Source organism: Bos mutus, chromosome 29 (assembly GCF_027580195.1).
Source record: "Bos mutus isolate GX-2022 chromosome 29, NWIPB_WYAK_1.1, whole genome shotgun sequence".
In the NCBI taxonomy this organism is placed as follows: domain Eukaryota; kingdom Metazoa; phylum Chordata; class Mammalia; order Artiodactyla; family Bovidae; genus Bos; species Bos mutus.
In genome coordinates this window covers 27,866,920-27,884,344 of record NC_091645.1, presented here as the reverse complement: position 1 = coordinate 27,884,344, position 17,425 = coordinate 27,866,920, and the positions used below count along the sequence as shown (strand labels likewise).

Here is a 17,425-nt window from a genome sequence, read left to right as displayed (position 1 = left end):
AGTCCTGTGGCTACTGCTGAGTTTTCCAAATTTGCTGGCATATTGAGTCAGCAGTTTCACAGCATCATCTTTTAGGATTTGAAATAGCTCAACTGGAATTCCATCACCTTCACTAGCTTTGTTTGTAGTGATGCTTCCTAAAGCCCACTTGACTTCACATTCCAGGATGTCTGGCTCTAGGTCAGTGATCACACCATCATGATTATATGTGTCGTGAAGATCTTTTTTGTACAGTTCTGTGTATTCTTGCCACCTCTTCTTAATATCCTCTGCTTCTGTTAGGTCCCTGCCATTTATGTCCTTTTTTGAGCCCATCTTTGCATGAAATCTTCCCTTGGTATCTCTAATTTTCTTGAAGAGATCTCTAGTCTTTCCTATTCTATTGTTTTCCTCTATTTCTTTGCACTGATCACTGAGGAAGACTTTCTTATCTTTCCTTGCTATTCTTTGGAACTGTGCATTCAAATGGGTATATCTTTCCTTTTCTCCTTTGCTTTTTGCTTCTCTTCTTTTCGCACCTATTTATTTGTAAGGCCTCCTCAGACAGCCATTTTGCTTTTTTGCATTTCTTTTTCTTGGGGATGGTCTTGAGGGAACAAGATCATCCCCAAGAAAAAAAGACACTTCAACTGGCTCCTGCTTTTCAAGCCGGAGTGAGTCTTAGTAGTTTGAGACTTACTATTTGTCCACCACTATTTTCTGGAACTCAAGAGAGTTCCAGAAAAACATTCTGAAGGAGATCAGCCCTGGGATTTCTTTGGAAGGAATGATGCTAAAGCTGAAACTCCAGTACTTTGGCCACCTCATGCGAAGAGTTGACTCATTGGAAAAGACTCTGATGCTGGGAGGGATTGGGCAGGAGGAGAAGGGGATGACAGAGGATGAGATGGCTGGATGGCGTCACTGACTCGATGGACGTGAGTCTGAGTGAACTCCGGGAGTTGGTGATGGACAGAGGCCTGGCGTGCTGCGATTCGTGGGGTCGCAGAGTCGGACACGACTGAGCGACTGAACTGAACTGTCACCACTGGTGTGTATACGACCTGTCTCAGTGTGTATCCAAAAGATTTGTAGCCAAAGAATGAACCAGCCTCCAGGCATACCCTTGGGTTATCAGTATCCCCACTGCTGAGGAAAGGAGTACACAAAGGCCTTATATTGTCACTCTGCTTATTTAACTTACATGCAGAGTACATCATGCGAAATGCCAGGCTGAATGAAGCACAAGCTGGAATCAAGATTACTGGGAGAACTATCATTAACCTCAGATATGCAGATGACACCATCCTTATCACAGAAAGTGAAGAGGAACTAAAGAACCTCTTGATAAAAGTGAAAGAGGAGAGTGAAAAAATGGCTTAAAACTCAACATTCAAAAAACTAAGATCATGGCATCCAGTCCCATCACTTCATGCCAAATAGATGAGGAAACAATGGAAACAGTGAGAGACTTTATTTTCTTGGGCTCCAAAATCACTGCAGGTGGTGACTGTAGCCATGAAATTAAAAGACGCTTACTCCTTGGAAGAAAAGTTATGACCAACCTAGACAGCATATTCAAAAGCAGAGACATTACTTTGCCAACAAAGGTCCGTGTAGTCAAAGCTATGGTTTTTCCGGTAATCGTGTATGAATGTGAGAGTTGGACCATAAAGAAAGCTGAGCACCGAAGAATTGATGCTTTTGAATTGTAGTGTTGGAGAAGACTCTTGAGAGTCCCTTGGACTGCAAGGAGATCACACCAGTCCATCCAAAAGGTAATCAGTCCTGAATATTCATTGGAAGGACTGATGCTGAAGCTGAAGTTCCTATACTTTGGCCTCTTGATGCAAAGAACTGACTCATTGGAAAAGACCCTGATGCTGGAAAAGATTGAAGGTGGGAAGAGAAGGGGATGACAGAGGATGAGATGGTTGGATGGCATCACTGATTCAATGGACCTGAGTTTGAGCAAGCTCTGGGAGTTGGTGATGGACAGGGAAGCCTGGCATGCTGCAGTCCATGGGGTCACAAAGAGTCAGACATGACTGCATAACCGAACTGACTGAACTGCCTCCTCTAGGCACAGCTGCCATGAGCACCCCAGTTTGGAGCACCCAGCACACTGCTCCGAGGTCCTGGGATGCTGTGCCAATAGCCCACATGATCCCCAATGAGCACAGGAGCAGCTGGCAACAGACGTTGGCACCGGGCTGATGGGCAGTGTCAGAGGGCAGACAGAGATGCCAAGAGCTTGCCTGGCAGACCCAAGGGTTCAGGGTGGCCAACAGTGAACACTCAGTAACCACTGGTATTTCATTATCAAAATATTTAATAACATACTGGGACTTTGGGTCATGCCCCCCCCCCACCCCACCGCCCTACACACTTCCCCCACAGCACTGCCCTGATAAGCCATCTGCCCTGGGGACACAGAGGGCTGGGACAAGAGGGAGGCAAGGTGCCCTCACACTCAGGAGCTGGCCACGCCTGGGAGTGACACCCCCAACACTGCCCTGCCTCTCCCTGGTCCCTGGAGCATACAGCAATAATGTTTTAATCAAAGTGGGTCAGAGGTTGGAAACAGGATCAAATGGAGGGTAGAAGCAGGGGTGCCAGTGTGGGGAAACACACGGAGAAAACAGGCTTGTGGACATAAGGGACCAAGAGAGGTCTGGTGGCTCTGAAATAACACTTTCAGGCAGAGGCTGATTACACGGGTTCAAGTTTGACATGAGAAGGAGAGACACACTCTTTCCAGGCCTTGGCCTCACTGAACCTCGGCTATCCATCTTGGAATCTGGACAAGAAAGAGTCTGAGCAGACCCCTCCTTGTACCAAAATGCTGACAGCCCTCAGCCCCAATCTCTCCGGCCTGCGGTCTCCAGAGTTCAGGCCTGGATCACTGTCAGCGGAACTGACACCATCAGGGATCCTCACAGTCTCTCCTCTCCTTCCGCTGGGCCTGCTCAGGACTGTACGGTATGCTGAATCATTGCCCTGTTATCAAGGGCTTTGGAAGTTAATAGATACTGTTTAATAACCATTAGGACCAGGTAGCCTCTATGCTCTGTTAGTCCCTAAACAATGATGGAAATCTTCTCTGACATGTTCCCAGCAGCCACAAGACTGGTTACGTGTTCATAAATTTTCACTTAGGAAGGCATGTCCTGCCTCCCCGTCCCCCAGGTTAGCCATAGAATCATTACCATGGCCCCTGGGCGGCATGGGGGTGCTCCCAGATCGCTGTCCAGCCTACTCCATCCGTTAAGTGACCCTGTAATAAACTGATCCATTGATGGCGCGGAGCTGCCTGAGCGTTTTGTTTTGGTCTCAAGATGCCTTCTCAGTATGGTGAGCACTCTGCGTTCCCTCCATTCTCCAACAAGGCCCTTGAGTTTTCCATGTCCTCGAACTTGGCGGTCCTTTCCCGTGGAGCGTCTCCTAGCCCTTGGAAGCCTCATGGGCTGGGCTGGCTGGTGCTGGGTCAAGGGGCTTTTTGCCTCAGCCATCTGTGTGGGGGGGCACCTTGGGACCCGGCAAGGTCCCTCCATGTTTCTGCTCTGATCAGGGGCCTCACATTTCTCTATACCTGCATGAAGAGGACAGAGGCAGTGGAAGAGAAGGTGAGACACTGGTTAACAAGTGTTGGCTCCCATCCCAACAGTGGGAACAGGGAAGGCAAGTCCCCTTGCCTTAATACTGGGTCCCTTAATACTGGCCTGGCCAAAAAGTTCATTCGGGTTTCCCCATAACATCATATGAAGGAGATCAAACTGGTCAATCCTAAAGGAAATCAGTCCTGAACATTCACTGGAAGGATGCTGAAGCTCCAGTACTTTGGCCATCTGATGCAAAGAACTAACTCATTAGAAAAGACCCTAGTGCTGGGTAAGATTGAAGGCAGGAGGAGAAGGGAATAACAGAGGATGAGATGATCGGATGGCATCACTGACTCAGTGGACAGGAGTTGGAGCAAATTCCAGGAGTTGGTGATGGACAGGGAAGCTTGGCGTGCTGCAGTCCATGGGGTCACAAAGAGTCGGACATGACTGAGTGACTGAACTGAACTGATAACAATGTATGGAAACACCCCGAATGAACTTTTTGGCCAACCCAATAATTGCTTTTCCTCCTGTTCATTGTCATTAGGGCTCCCCGTCCCCTCTTCAGCAGGGAGCACCAAGCCAGAATCATGTTTCAAAAAACTTCACAGTGTTTGTACCACGTCTGATGGCTTTGCAAAGCCATGTCATATTTTATCCCAGCGTGTCTCAGCCTGAGACCAACCCAATCAGGTATTTAGGAATGAGCACCCCCATTGGACACACAAGGACGCGGACATTCGGAGAAGGTGCCAAGGTTCGACAGAAGCAGGCGAGCAGAGAAGTCAGGATTGTCCAGGGTTTCTGGTGCCGAGCCCTGGCTCTGTGCCTCCGCGCCCCCGACACAGGCCTGCCTCACAGAAAGACCCATTGACGATGCAGATGGCAGTGAACCCGCACACCTAGGTCCGAAGGCGGGCTCTGCTGGGACGAGCTAAAGGCCTGAGGTGTGTTCCGTGAGCTCTGAGCCTCTGTCCTCTCGCCTCTACCTCTCGGGGCTGCTGAGAGGGACGCCAGTACAGCTAGACAGACTCAAGTCAACGCCCAGAGCAGACGCTCACTATGCATCATTCTCCTCCCCTCCTGCCTCCGTCCCTCTCCTCCCCAGGTCCCCGCAGGCCTGGTCTGGGGGGCGGGGGGCAGCAGGTGGAAGCAGCATTGGTCTTGAGGTGCCATCCTCTGCTCCCCCTCCAGGGCAGGGCAGGACAGAGGCCCCGCTAACGCCTCCTGCCCTGCGGGTTGCTCTCCCTGAGCCGGGATGACACCTTCCTTAAAGGGAAGTGCCTCCCCAGATATGGCGCTGGTTCCCAGGTCCCCAGCGGGTTCTTCCTCACATTTACCATCCAGACCCTGTCCATCGCTCGGGCTGCTTCTCACGAGCAAGAGCTTCCTAAGGAAAGCCAGAAAGGCTGCGAGAGAACATTCCCAGCCTCAGCACCAGCTGCACGGCCCAGCCTCTCACGCCCAGGCTCAGCCGCGAGCCTGTCTGAGCCACCTCTGCACCCACCACCGCTGGGCGACAGGCAGACCACGCCTCAGGTCAGCTTGGGGTTTTGTTCCAGAGGCTTCGCTTGGCACTTGCTTTTTTTCTGCATACCCCAGTCAGACAGGCCAGACGCCCTCGGCTTCTGAACTCTGGGAGGTGCAGACAGCTCAGTGTCTGAGTTCAGAGGAAAAACTATTTCCCCAGATGCCATCTCCTCTGTCCTGGGGGGTGGGGCCCGTCCCAAACCCTGTCACTCTCGGTAAGGAGAGGCTGCTGACCTTCCCAGCGGCTCTGGCCTCTGAGGAAATACTTCCCAAGCACCATATTCCACCCAGAGTCCGAATCTTTGGAACTGGCCCCCAAAGAAAAAGCGAAAGTCAGAAAAGTCAGGAAAATCAGAAAAATCACACTGGAGGAGAGAGAGGCTTTGCATGCACTCTTAAGAGCACAGTAGTCACAGACTTGAAGGAAATACTCACAAAAGTCATGGGACTTGAGGAAAAGACTATCACGCGTGGGTTAGGGCCACATTAGAGCTATGGAGACACATGGGACAATAGACGACGGGTTAGTGGAGCTGGGGGCCGGGCCGGGGCTCACGGGCACGTTCGGGGTCCGCGGGCCACGTCCCTGAGGTCTGGGCTGGAGTTGGGCTCAGACTGTGCAGAGCCCCCGAGCGATGGATTTCACTCCCAGGAGGAGTGAGGCTGGGTGGACAGGGCCCCAGCGCTCCCTCCGCAGGACTTACCCTCTGTCTTTGCTCAGGGATGACTTCCAGGCCAGGATCTCTTTGTACACCAGCCGGCAGAGGAGCTGTGGGGAGGAGGGGAGGGAGACACAAGCATGGAGCATGTGGCCAGTCCCTAACACTAGGTGACCACTGGGCTGGCTGTTCACAGTGCCATTCTGCAGGGGTCACCCATGGGAGGCAGAGTGCTTCGTGCAAAGGAAGCGGTCCTCATCGTCTGGACACTTTGGAGCCCCAGCTTCCAGGCCTGCAGGAGGGGACCCCTCCCCTACCCATCTGTGTGCCCCCAAACTCTTACCAAGCAGGCCAGGACGTCGGCAGCGATGAGCATGTAGAAGACGTTGTTCCAGCCCGTGGGGGATATGAGCCCGGCCAACAGAGGCCCTAGAGCCGCACCTGTGCGGAGCACAGTGTCAGAGAAGGGCCCAGAGCAGGGGCTGTGCCCTCCATCCTAAAACTCTGCCCAAGACCAGGCTCGGGGGTCTGTTGGGAGAGCCCAGGGTGAAAGTTACAGACCTATGGATCCAGTGCCATCGATGATGGCTGTCACAGTGGACAGCGCCTTGGCGTTGCCCTTCAGGCTCTTGTGCGTCCCCTGGAGAGACAGCAGAGTCAGGGTGGGTGGGTGTGGGGGCCAAACTAAGAGGCAGCGCCCTGAGCAGGACTGCGACTGAGAAAGGGGCTGGCTCGGGGAAAGGGAGTGATGAGGGCTTGGAGTTGGGAAGAAACAGGGAACCAGGGCGGACTCTGAAGGACTTTGAGGATCTCGTCTCTGCAGGCTGGGGGAAGGGGAAAGACGTGGGGAAGATGAGCCTGGAGATAGAGCCCCTGGCCAGGCCCCGAGGTGGCCCTGCTTACCAGGTCAGCTGAGACAGCAGTGGTGATAAGCGCGTAAGGGCCGTTGACCAGGGCTCCACAGATAAGCAGCATGACTGAGGTGGTGATGGAGACGGCCAGTTAGAGAGGAGAAGCCACCATCATCCTCCGCCCCAAAGCAGGTGAGTCCCCCAGGCTCCAGGCTGAGAACCTCCACTTCCCCAGGCTGCCCACCGTGCCCCCAAGCCAGCCTCGTGTGGTCCCCAGGGCAGTGCCAGCTCCCTACCTATGGAGATGCCGATTCCTCTCTGGCCAACATGGTTGTACAGGAACATCTGAGAGAGGAGAAGTAGGGGGGCAGGGTCACAAGCTGGCTTCTCCATGGGCCGCCTCCATTAGCTTGAAGCCCAGAAGACTGGAAACCCCAGAAGCCCGCTTTCCCTTCTTTCCTCTCATACCCTGGCCTCTTGGTCCTCAAGTGTCCCAGGGAGGCAGGGTCTAACATGCAGTAATCCATCGTTTTCCTTTGCTCCAGAAGTCTCCTCTCCTATCAAACCTCAGCCTCTTATTCTTTCCTTGGTCAGGAAGTTTAGCAGCTGACATCCCCCGCTCCAACTGAGGTCAAAGAGCCACTAGTCCTTTTCCAAAATTCTCAGTCTGGATCCCTTTCCCTGTGCTGATCCTGGCTTCTCCTCCCCTGGCCGTGCACAGGGCTGCACACACGCAAAGAGACGGGTGTGTGTGTGTGATGCCCGGGCGTGCACACAGCTCCCGGCCCTCAGCCTTGAGGTTCTACGCACCATGGGGGCAGCCAAGATCAGCATGACGCAGCAGGTGGTGGCCCTGCCATTGATGTAGTCAGAGACGAGCCCCGCCAGAATGCCGCCTGGAATACAATGTGCACACTGCCGCCCCAGGCACGGGGGACCCCCGAGCACTGCCCCAGCAGTCCACTCGGGGCACCCCGGGCCAGCAGAGTGTCTCCCTCTGCAACCGTCCCAGTACCCATGGCTCACGGGAGGGCCACCTGGGCAGGATGCCACCTTTTCCCTTGCCATCTGCCTAGGTCACGTCTCGCTGGAACCTGTCCCTCTCGTCTGCAACCCAACAAGAGAAGAGGTGGATCCAGCTGAGAGGCACGGCAGGGCGTGGCCTTACCTATGATGCCACCAACATCGAACAGCGTGGAGAGGTCCCCGGCCTCCTTGGCAGTGAAGTGAACTGTGGAAAACGAAGCACGTGCTCAGACCTGGGGACTCAGGGCAGACAGTGTGGAGGGCCACTGCTGGAAGCGTCCCCGCAGACTCCCGATCCGGGATCACTGCCCCCTTCTTCAGAAGGAGTGGGGGGCCTGGGGGGAAGCGACTGGCCAAGGTCACAGGTGAGTCTGCAGCAGTTCGGGACGGGACGCCCTTTCTGGCCACCAGGCCCGTACTACCTTCTTCCCGTCGGATGGCCTTGATCTCCGAGAGCACAGGGATCTGGCCCCAAGGACCCTGTCCCACCGGGGGGCACCCCAGCGCTGTCTGAGCCTCAGCCCGTCCAGCCACATGCCTGCCCGCCCCTGACAGAGCAGCACGCCCGCACAGGAGCTTGTCACCTCCTTCTGAGTTCCCTACTGATAAACGGAGCCAGGAAGGAGGCTCACTAGGAAAATGGGCACCTCAGGCCCCTGACCTTGCCCTGGGATTAGAAGGAGGGACGCCCAGCAGTGTGACTGGCAGCCCAGCCCTCAAGGTTGACTCACGGTCTGTAGCCAGCATCAAGGCCACAGAACAAAGAGTCAGTGTCCACAGGGCCGCCCTGGCCTCTAGCCCTGTCTTTGGGGGAGGCCCCTCAGTTGCAGACAGGGTGAGGGTGGGAGGTGGCAGGTTACAGCTTGAGATTTGGCCCTGACTCATCCAAACGGCATCCTGTGGCCCAAGTGTACCGTGTGGACGGCAGCTTGTTCCCCCAGGGCCCTGGAGGGAGGCCGGTGTCCCTGCTGAGAGGTCCTTGACCCTGGCAGGGCTCTGGGGCTCTGGGCTCTGGGGGCAGAGCTGCTCCTTGATAGAGCAGCCCCACCTGGGGAAAACCAGAGACCCAGGACAAGAGAACACAAACATCCTTTTCTAACCACAGAAGTGACCTCTCCTCATATGTCTGTCCATCCTTGGGCAGAGACAGAGGCAGGGGACAGGAAGTCCACAAGGTGGGCAGCCCAGCAGACCTGGGCACTGGGCATCAATGACCCAAGTATCCCGGCAGCCCCTGGGAAGAGAACGGTGTTTCCCACCAGGCTACCAGCAGCAGGGGCAGCTTGCCAGGCCCTCTTCCTTGGGCTGGGGAAGGCTTGAGAGACTCCTGGAGGCATTCAGAAGGCAGACCGTTTCTCCAGGACCCTCCAATCCCACCCATCTATGAGCCAGCCAATGGGCCTGAAGTGGGGTTTTGCCTACACTTGAGGCCGGAGTAGATGTTAGAGAGGATTTGAGTTCCTAACCCCGACTGAGTGCCAAGTGAGGAAAAGTGGCTGGAATCAGTCAGGGACTAGGAGGGTTTCTGCAAAACTTAGCTTCCCATGAAAGAAAAAATCTTCCTTCTGTGCTTGGAGAGTGTCAGCAGAAATCCTGCCTATTCGTGGAGTCATAAGCACCTCATGGTGGGTTTCTTCCTTGGAGGCCCCCCCTTCCTCTCTCCCCTCTTCCTCCCCGTGTACTCACCCACATTGGAAATGTACAGGGGCAGCCAGTAGAGGAAGGTGTAACTGACCAGCTTGGCGAAGAGCAGACACAAGGAGAACTCGACCACGCCCTGGGAGCACAGCAGAGGGCAGATGGGAAGGTGGGCAGGACAGCCTGGGGCCTGCGGCCACCGAGCCCTGTGCCAGCACTTTCCACCGCCCACCACACGGAGCAGCCTCTAGAACACCTCCAGTCTCAGGTACGGCAACATGCCTGCTGCCTGAATGCTAGGGTAACGTCCGGCCACATGACCCTCCCCAGGAGGGCCCCCGCCCTAAGCACTGCACGTAAAGACACTCCAAAAACCATGGATCACCCTGAGCATCCCCATCTCCTGAGACCCAGCAGAAAAATCTAGAGAGCCTCTCTCTTCCTTCTGGTCCACAGACGACTCACCGGGATGCGCAGGGCCCCGAAGAAGCTGATGGCGGAAGGCTGAGCACTTGCTTCCTTGGAGCAGGTGACAGCTGATTCCAGGCTGCTCTCTTTGTTACAGCTGGGTCCATTCGCGGGGTCCTCAGGCTGATCTTGGCTCTCTTCTGGATTACCCTGAGCAGAGAAGAGCCCTTACTGGGGGCACATCCACATACCACTCCCCCACCAGCTAGAGGGACAACCCATGTGAGATGAGCTGCATGAGGTATGCACCCCCTCCTGAACCGGACTCACAGCCTGCCAGGGAGCCACCCGTGGGCCCAGCTTTGGACACACAGGCCCCTCCTCAACTCCCCAGGCCTCTCTGGGACCAGCCCCCTGGTGGAGTGGGGCTGGGGGCCACACTCACGTGGTGCTGAGGCGGGGAGCAGTCCACGTCTTCTGGGTCTGAAAGGAAAACCTTCTAAGAAGCTTGCCAGCAGACCAGGCCCTCACCCTGCATGGCGTGTGAGCCCCACACCCCCAAGGGGGCCCGTGGACTTTTTAGCACGAGGGAGCCAGGGCTCCAGAGACCACCTTTGAGGCCTGGGTCTCCTAACCACGGGAGCCTCTTGGACTTTCATTCTCTTGCTTACAAGTGACCATGGCCATGACTCCAGGGGCCATCTGTCAGGGAGCCAGAAAAAAAGCAGCAAGCATGGAGAGGGTGCCGTCCAACCCATTTCTCCAGCCTCAGGGTCAGAGGAGCCAGCGTTTGCCAGGCATCCTGACATGCGTCTCACAGACACTCTCCACAGCCCAGGAAAGCAGGTGTCCCATGCGAGAAATCGAGGCCCAGAGAGGTCGTCCTCTGAGTCACACGCCTGGGCCTCCAACCCTGCGACCCCCACGGGACCAGCCTCCTTCTCCCGGAACCTAACTGGGAAGCTTCGCTCTGGCCCTGTGGGGATGGGGGGAGAGGGGTCCACTCACATTCGATGAGGAAGAAGAAAGTGATGACGCCCATGATGGCGGTGATGACGCCGGGCACCACGAAGGACAGGCCCCACTGCTGATCCACCCACACGCCAGCCAGCAGGGAGCCCAGGATGTTGCCCACGGACGTATGGGAGTTCCAGATGCCCATGATGAGCCCCCGCCTGGAGGGGAGGTGGGGAGGGGGGCAGGGAGGCAAGAGCAGGAAGCGTAAGAAGAGAAGCCCTGGGCTCACCGACACCGCCTAGGCCAAGTGCGAACAGCTGGCTGCCTGTAGCCTCCGTGCCCGAAGACCCCAGTCGGGGAGGAGGGGCAGGGCTGGCTGGCATCGAGTGAGCGACAGCCAGGCCTGTGGTGTCCTGCTCCCCAGCCAGCTCCCTGAGCAAGCCCTCCCTCCCCTCCGTCCCAGGGCCGCAGCCCCACCCTTTCTTCTCTTGCCCTGAGGCTGTGACTCTGAAAGCCTCAGCTAAGGGTGACTGCCCCCAGGGGACATGGACACTGTCTGGAGAGTTCTGGTGATCCAGCCCAGAGTGTGCTGGTGGTGTCTAGCAGGTAGAGGCTGCTAAACACTACAACGTGTAGGACGGCCCCCCAGCAAAGAATTACACAGCCCCAGATGTAGCCCACAGTGTTAACAGCGCCAGGGCTGAGAAACTCTGCCCAAAAGAAACTTTTTATTTTTTTTTTGCACAAAAGCCAGTTCAAGGGAAAAATAAATAAATATATAAGACATATACATATATATGCATTAAAATATATGAGTATATGCATTTATATATATACACACACACAGAGTTTTATAGGCTTCATTTTTGTTTTCATGCAAAATGGAAACTCATCTATTATGAGGAAAAGGCATAACGAAGATGGCAGGTTTTAAGGATTAAAACCTCAGCAATGAAAAAAGTCACTGCTTTTAGTCACTAAAACATTTATATCCCAGCCTGTGCGAGTCAGCAGGACAGAGGCTTATTTCTAATCTTTGGTCCTAAAATCGTATCAGAGGCCACAAGGGACCTCCTGCCCCCACACCAGCCCAGCACCCCCAGGCAATGCCCACCCGCCTCCCTGGTCACACTCACTTGCCCTTCCCGAACCAGTTGCCCACGCAGCTCACCACGGCAGGCCAGCCCGTGGTCTGCACGAGTCCATTGAAGATCTGCAGGGAAAGTGGGGGGACAGAGGCCCCTGGACTGAGTGGTGCAGCCCCTGGGATGGGGGAGCCCTCCAGAATCCACACTATGCTCCCTGTTCCTTCACACGCATGCACACACCCACCAGCTGATGCCCCTCTGACCCCAGGTCCCTACAGCAGAGACTGGGCCTCACAGGCACCTCCACAGACCTCAGGCTGACGCTCAGTGCAGACTCCCTGAGCTGGCGAGGCCGCCCTGGCTGTGGGCAGGGGACCCCGCACTGTGATAAAGGAGCCTGGGTCGGGATCTGCTGTGACCTGGAGCGGCTGGGAAGGACTCACAGCCTCTGTGATCTTTCTGTGGCAGGAACAGAGCCCCGAGTGCAAGACGGAGGAGGCTCGTACCTGCACCAGCACAAAGTACCAGAGCACGTGGATGTTCCAGAAATACCCCAGGCCAAAGAGTGAGGTGAAAAGGCCGCTGAGCAGCATTCCGGCTGTGAGGTAGTACCGGAGGGGGAGCCGCTCCCCAAAAATGCCGCTGCAGAGAGAGTTGGATTCGTGGTTAATCTCGGCTACCTCGCACCCCTGCCCTCCGCCTCCTGGCTCCCCCAGGGCCCCACCAGGGACCTCTGTGTTGCCACTAGGCGCCTCTGCTTTGTTTGACGACACGCCTCACAACGTGCCCGGCAAAGTGGCCTCTGTAACATCCCCGTGACCCTCTTCTTCCCCTTTGGCTGACCAGTCCATCTCATGCATTCTCTCTCGCATCACGTTTATGGTTTTACCTGTCATGTATGTACATGTACACAGCCCAGCTGTGTGTCTACAGCCCTGAACTTTCTCCCAGGATCATATCCACATTGCTTCTGGACATCCTGACTGCGTTGCCTCCCAAATAGCTGCTAATCAACAACTCCAAAGACTGGACTCCTCTGCCCCCCTCCCAGACCCTGCCCCATGTCTGCGCCCCTCAGTGGACTCGATGGCATCCCCACATTTGGCCACTCAAGCCGGAAGCGAGCTACCTCAGTCTCCTGTCCCTGCGGCCCACCCTCCACAAGCGACCTCCAAGACCTGCCTGCTGCTCCTCTTATTTCTCTCCAGCGCGTCATTTCTCTCCATCTCTATTATTAATAATACCATTCTAACTCAAGCTTTCCTCCAAGCCCAGCTGGAGCTACTATTAAATCTGTTCCTTAGTGTGACCTGCTAGTCAGCCCTGAAGTGAACTGTCAGTCACTCCGTCATGTCCAACTCTTTGTGACCCCATGGACTATAGCCCAGTTGGGCTCCTTTGCCCATGGGCAAGAATACTGGAGTGGGTTGCCATTCACTTCTCCAGGGCATCTTCCGCATTGCAGGCAGATTCTTTACCATCTGAGTTACCAGAAAAGCCAATCAGCCCTTCTCTCCCTCAAGTCCACCTCCGTCAGCCTCTCAGTATCTGTCTGACATGTGGATCTGAACATGACACCCACTGAGCCACCCACTCAGTGGCTCTCCTGAGCCCACAGCCTAGTACACAATGACCTCGTTCTTCAGCCCCGTCTTCTGCATTTTACATGTTGGTAAACCTGTTAGGAGTCCCCCACTCCACCCCCTGCCCTCTGTGCAGTCATGCTGCTTCAAATTACACCTGCCTTATTTCACCAAGCCATGACTCCATTGTGCGAGTGTGCTCAGTCATGTCTAACTTTCTGCCACCCTGTGGACTGTAGCCCTCCAGGCTCCTCTGTCCAAGGAATTTTTTAGACAAGAATATGGGAGAGGGTTGCCATTTCCTCTTCGAGAAAATCGCCCCACCCAGGGATCAAACCTGTCTCCTGTGTCTCTTGCCTTGCAGGTGGATTCTTTACCCACTGAGCCACTGGGAAAGACTCTTGTCTCTATTCAGTTCAGTTCAGTCGCTCAGTCGTGTCCGACTCTTTGTGACCCCATGGACTACAGCATGCCAGGCCTCCCTGTCCATCACCAACTCCCGGAGTTTGCTCCAACTCCTGTCCATTGAGTTGGTGATGCCATGCAACCATTTCATCCTCTGTCATCCCCTTCTCCTCCCGCCTTCAATCCTTCCCAGCATCAGGATCTTTTCAAATGAGTCAAGTCCAATTTCTCTTCATCAGTTCAAGTGTCATCTTCTCCAAGAAGCCTTTCCTGACCCCTCTTTTCTAATCCCAGCTCAGACTAAGCGACTCCTTGGAGCTCCGTACGTAGCCACCTCTGTCTCAGAGCCACCACACTGTTTATAACGTAGCTGCTGAAGCATCGGTCACTCCACTAGGCTGTGAGCTCTCTAGAGGTAGTACCCAGCCTCAGCCACCCCCACCTCCTGGGAACAAACATCATGCTTGCTACATAAAAGCCATGCTGGGCTTTCAGCTTTCGGGTTATCCGTGAAGGATCCCTGTCCAGGACAGACCATATTCCAGCCACACCGTTGACATGCCATCTGAGTGAATAAACTCAAAAGAAGATCCAGGAAGGTCTTTGCAGGAGAGTTACTAAAAGAGGGAGTCAGCCAGGTGAAGGAGCAGGCTGGGTGATGGTGGCAACACGCCAGCTACGGGTGACGGGATGTGTGGAAGGCTTGTCTCATTTCCAACAACTTTCTCTCTGGCCCCACGGCCCCAGGTTGGTGTAGAGAAGACAGCAGCCTGAACCACCCTACAGGCCAACATGGGCTCTGCCTCTTACCTGATAAACATGCCGATGGCATAGGCCACGAGGAAGGCGTTGTCCACGGCCCCCAGTAACTCCTTGTAGTTGCTCTTATCTGAAGGCAGACGGGAGAGACAGAAAGCTGGCTATCTGGATGCCCCCTGCAAGAAGCCCTTCCCGGGCCTGGATGGGGAGCAGGCGTGGGGAGGAGTGGCTCACCCCGCTCTTACCAAAGGGGGCCCAGTTGCACCACGTGGTGTCGTTGAGACTGTGGGTGCTGTTGACGGGCTGGATCACCTCTGAGCAGTTGTGGTGCAGACGGCTCTGGAGAGGCAACGGGTGTGCAGGTCAGGGGTAGCTGGTGGCCCCAGAGTCAACCCAGCCCACAAGGGAGCCAGTAACCTCCCCCACCACAGCAGGCCACTGCCCGTCCCCACTGGACTCCCTGCGTCTTCCTCTGACACCCGGTCTGGCAAGGGGCCACGGCAGAGCCTTGGTGAAGGGCAAGGGGTGTCTATGAGCAGCACCCAGGGGACCCAAGGGTCCTGCTCTCTGGTTCCACCCCCAGTTCCCCGACACCGCTCTCTTGGTGAAGAAACCCAGGAAACTCTCCTGGGAAAAAGAACTGCTGAAAGTGGGAGTCAGCCAAGGGGGAAGAGACAGACTTGGTGACCAAGACAAGGGACAAGGACGGTGCTTCACTGAGCTCCGGGCTGTGCTTCTGAAGTATTTCCGTATTTCTGCTGAGCCCAGCAGTCCTGCATTCTTCCTTACCCCCGGGCCAGACTCACCTTGACGACACTGATGGGCTTCCGGGACATGTGATAGCAGGTGTAGATTAAGAAGGTGATGAGCAGGATGAAGGCTCGGTACCTGCAGGGGAAGGTGGGCATCTGGGTTAGCAGAGAGTCCAGGCCTACTGTCTCCACTGTGTCCAGGAAGCAGTCCACCTGTGCTCGTTCTGGCAGCACCACCAACGCTCCCCTCCAGACACAAGCTTGGGGCAGAGGCCAAGGGGAGGGGAGGGACAGGTGCCCAGAGGCCAGAGTGCTCGGAGTTCCTGCTCCCGAGGGCAGAGGCCTCCCAACAGAGCTGGGCCAACAGCGGCGTCCTAGACGGCACCAAAGTGCCCTCTGTGGCTCTTGTCACTGCCCATCGCCTCTACTTCTCCCTGTCCTCCCTAAGATCAGGGTGCCTCTGTGTGCGTGTGTGTGAGAGAGATGGGGGCGCAGGGAGACAGGACTGTGTTTAAATACCAGAAACGGTGGAAGCCAGGAGGAGGAGGATGCATGCCAATTGTCTTTTTGTTTAAAAAACTTTTTGCTTTGTTTTGGGGCAGAGCTGATGAACAAGGTGGTGATAGTTCCAGGTGAACAGCAAGGGGCTCAGCCATACATACACATGTATCCCTTTTCCCCCACACTCCCTTCCTGTCCAGCCTGCGACATAACACTGAGCAGAGTTCTCTGTCTATACAGTAGGTCCTTGCTGGTTGTCCATTTATTTTACTTTTAAATTTTTTATTATTTTTAACACCAGAAACATTTTGTATTGGGGTACAGTCGATTAACAATGTTGAGGTAGTTTCCAGTGAACAGCGAAGGAACGGAGCCATACGTATACATCACCCATTTTAAATACATCAGTGTGTACATGTTGATTCCAAACTTCCAGAAAGGGTCTATCTTTAAACCGAGGTCAACTACTCCTCTTAAGCCTAGTTGGCTGCTCAGTCGTGTCTGACTCTTTGCCACCCCATGGACTGTAACCCTCCAGGCTCCTCTGTCTGTGAGATTCTCTAGGTATGAATACTGAAATGGGTAGCCATTCCCTTCTCTAGGGGATCTTCCCCACCCAGGGACCGAACTCAGGTCTCCTGTGTTGCAGGCAGATTCTTTACCGTCTGAGCCACCAGAGAAGCCTAGAACACTGCAGAAATGGTGCCTGCTACTGTCCAGTAGGAGCAGAGTCCAAAACATAGAGGGAAATGTGGCAGCAGAGGAAAAGCCAGTTGACAGGACCCAGGTCCTCTGCCTGGCTCTATTCTAGTCCATTCCTCCAGACAGAAGGGTCACTCTTTCCATTGTGGCTCACGCATCACACAGCCCTCTCCCACCCCCACTTCTCATCCCATGCACTGATCTGGGGTGGAAAACACAGGTCAGCCAGGAACCACTGAAGTTTCCACTGACCGCCCCATTCCCCTCTTCTCCTGAGGATCTTGGGGAGGGCCACTGTGTCCTCCTGAGTCACTGCTTCCCCAGCAGAGCATCAGCTGAGCCGACTCAGCATCCAGGAGCCAGGAAGTACATGGAAAAAGAGAGCTCATCGTGGACTCCAGCCCAGGAGAAAGGCCAGAGCCTTGTCTTCTTAAAGATCCCCTGGAGAAGGTGGGGAAGGAGGGGAGGGGGCCTGGAAACCCCATTCTATCCCTGGGCTCCTTGAATCAAAGAGCCAGGACACTGGAGGCTCGGTCTGCCCTCTCTAGCGATCTGCCTCCAAACCCCAAATCACTTCCCCACAAGCATGTTATGAAGGCTCAAGTTTGTGAAATGAAGGGTGTTACATCAGAGGCTGAACTCAGGTTGGGCTGCCAGGACCCTTCTCACTTCGCCCCTGGACTTCTGGTCTATCTCCATCTCTCCACTGCCTCGTAGTTCATCTTCTGAAGAGAATGAAGGTACATGTACCCTGCCGTCACCAGGCTGAACATTTCTCAGTGGCTCTCCATTCCATTAAGTATGAAGCTCTGTACAAAATAAAAAGCTTAAAGCTTGGGGAAGAATGAAGCTCCAACTCTTTAGCCTGGCTTTCCGGCTCCTCTACTGTGTGGTCTGTCTGGCTCCTACTTCCAGACACGGGGTGCACGGGGGCAGGGAGTCACAAGGGATTCTCCAGGGAATCTGGGGTTATTCCCAGGGA

At 55.0% G+C, this 17,425-nt stretch overlaps 1 protein-coding gene across 2 annotated transcripts in view; it reads right to left on the bottom strand.

Moving 5' to 3' along the window:
• Nucleotides 1-1,203: 1,203 nt before the first annotated feature.
• SLC37A2 (solute carrier family 37 member 2) overlaps nucleotides 1,204-17,425 on the bottom strand; it is a 28,861-nt gene continuing 12,639 nt past the window's right edge. Inside the window, exons 2-19 of one of the 2 annotated variants that reach the window (XM_005894353.3) lie at nucleotides 15,295-15,376; nucleotides 14,734-14,827; nucleotides 14,540-14,618; nucleotides 12,248-12,383; nucleotides 11,790-11,866; nucleotides 10,705-10,871; nucleotides 10,142-10,179; nucleotides 9,754-9,906; nucleotides 9,337-9,427; nucleotides 7,793-7,855; nucleotides 7,435-7,520; nucleotides 6,921-6,969; nucleotides 6,677-6,750; nucleotides 6,335-6,413; nucleotides 6,117-6,214; nucleotides 5,819-5,883; nucleotides 5,550-5,606; nucleotides 1,204-3,571 (exon numbers count right to left, since the gene is read on the bottom strand). In XM_005894353.3, the coding sequence (XP_005894415.2) occupies nucleotides 5,579-5,606; nucleotides 5,819-5,883; nucleotides 6,117-6,214; nucleotides 6,335-6,413; nucleotides 6,677-6,750; nucleotides 6,921-6,969; nucleotides 7,435-7,520; nucleotides 7,793-7,855; nucleotides 9,337-9,427; nucleotides 9,754-9,906; nucleotides 10,142-10,179; nucleotides 10,705-10,871; nucleotides 11,790-11,866; nucleotides 12,248-12,383; nucleotides 14,540-14,618; nucleotides 14,734-14,827; nucleotides 15,295-15,376 (1,459 nt within the window). In that variant the 3' untranslated portion in view covers nucleotides 1,204-3,571; nucleotides 5,550-5,578. The remainder of the gene's footprint in view (nucleotides 3,572-5,549; nucleotides 5,607-5,818; nucleotides 5,884-6,116; nucleotides 6,215-6,334; nucleotides 6,414-6,676; nucleotides 6,751-6,920; nucleotides 6,970-7,434; nucleotides 7,521-7,792; nucleotides 7,856-9,336; nucleotides 9,428-9,753; nucleotides 9,907-10,141; nucleotides 10,180-10,704; nucleotides 10,872-11,789; nucleotides 11,867-12,247; nucleotides 12,384-14,539; nucleotides 14,619-14,733; nucleotides 14,828-15,294; nucleotides 15,377-17,425) is intronic. The other variant, XM_070365028.1, reaches the window with a different exon arrangement.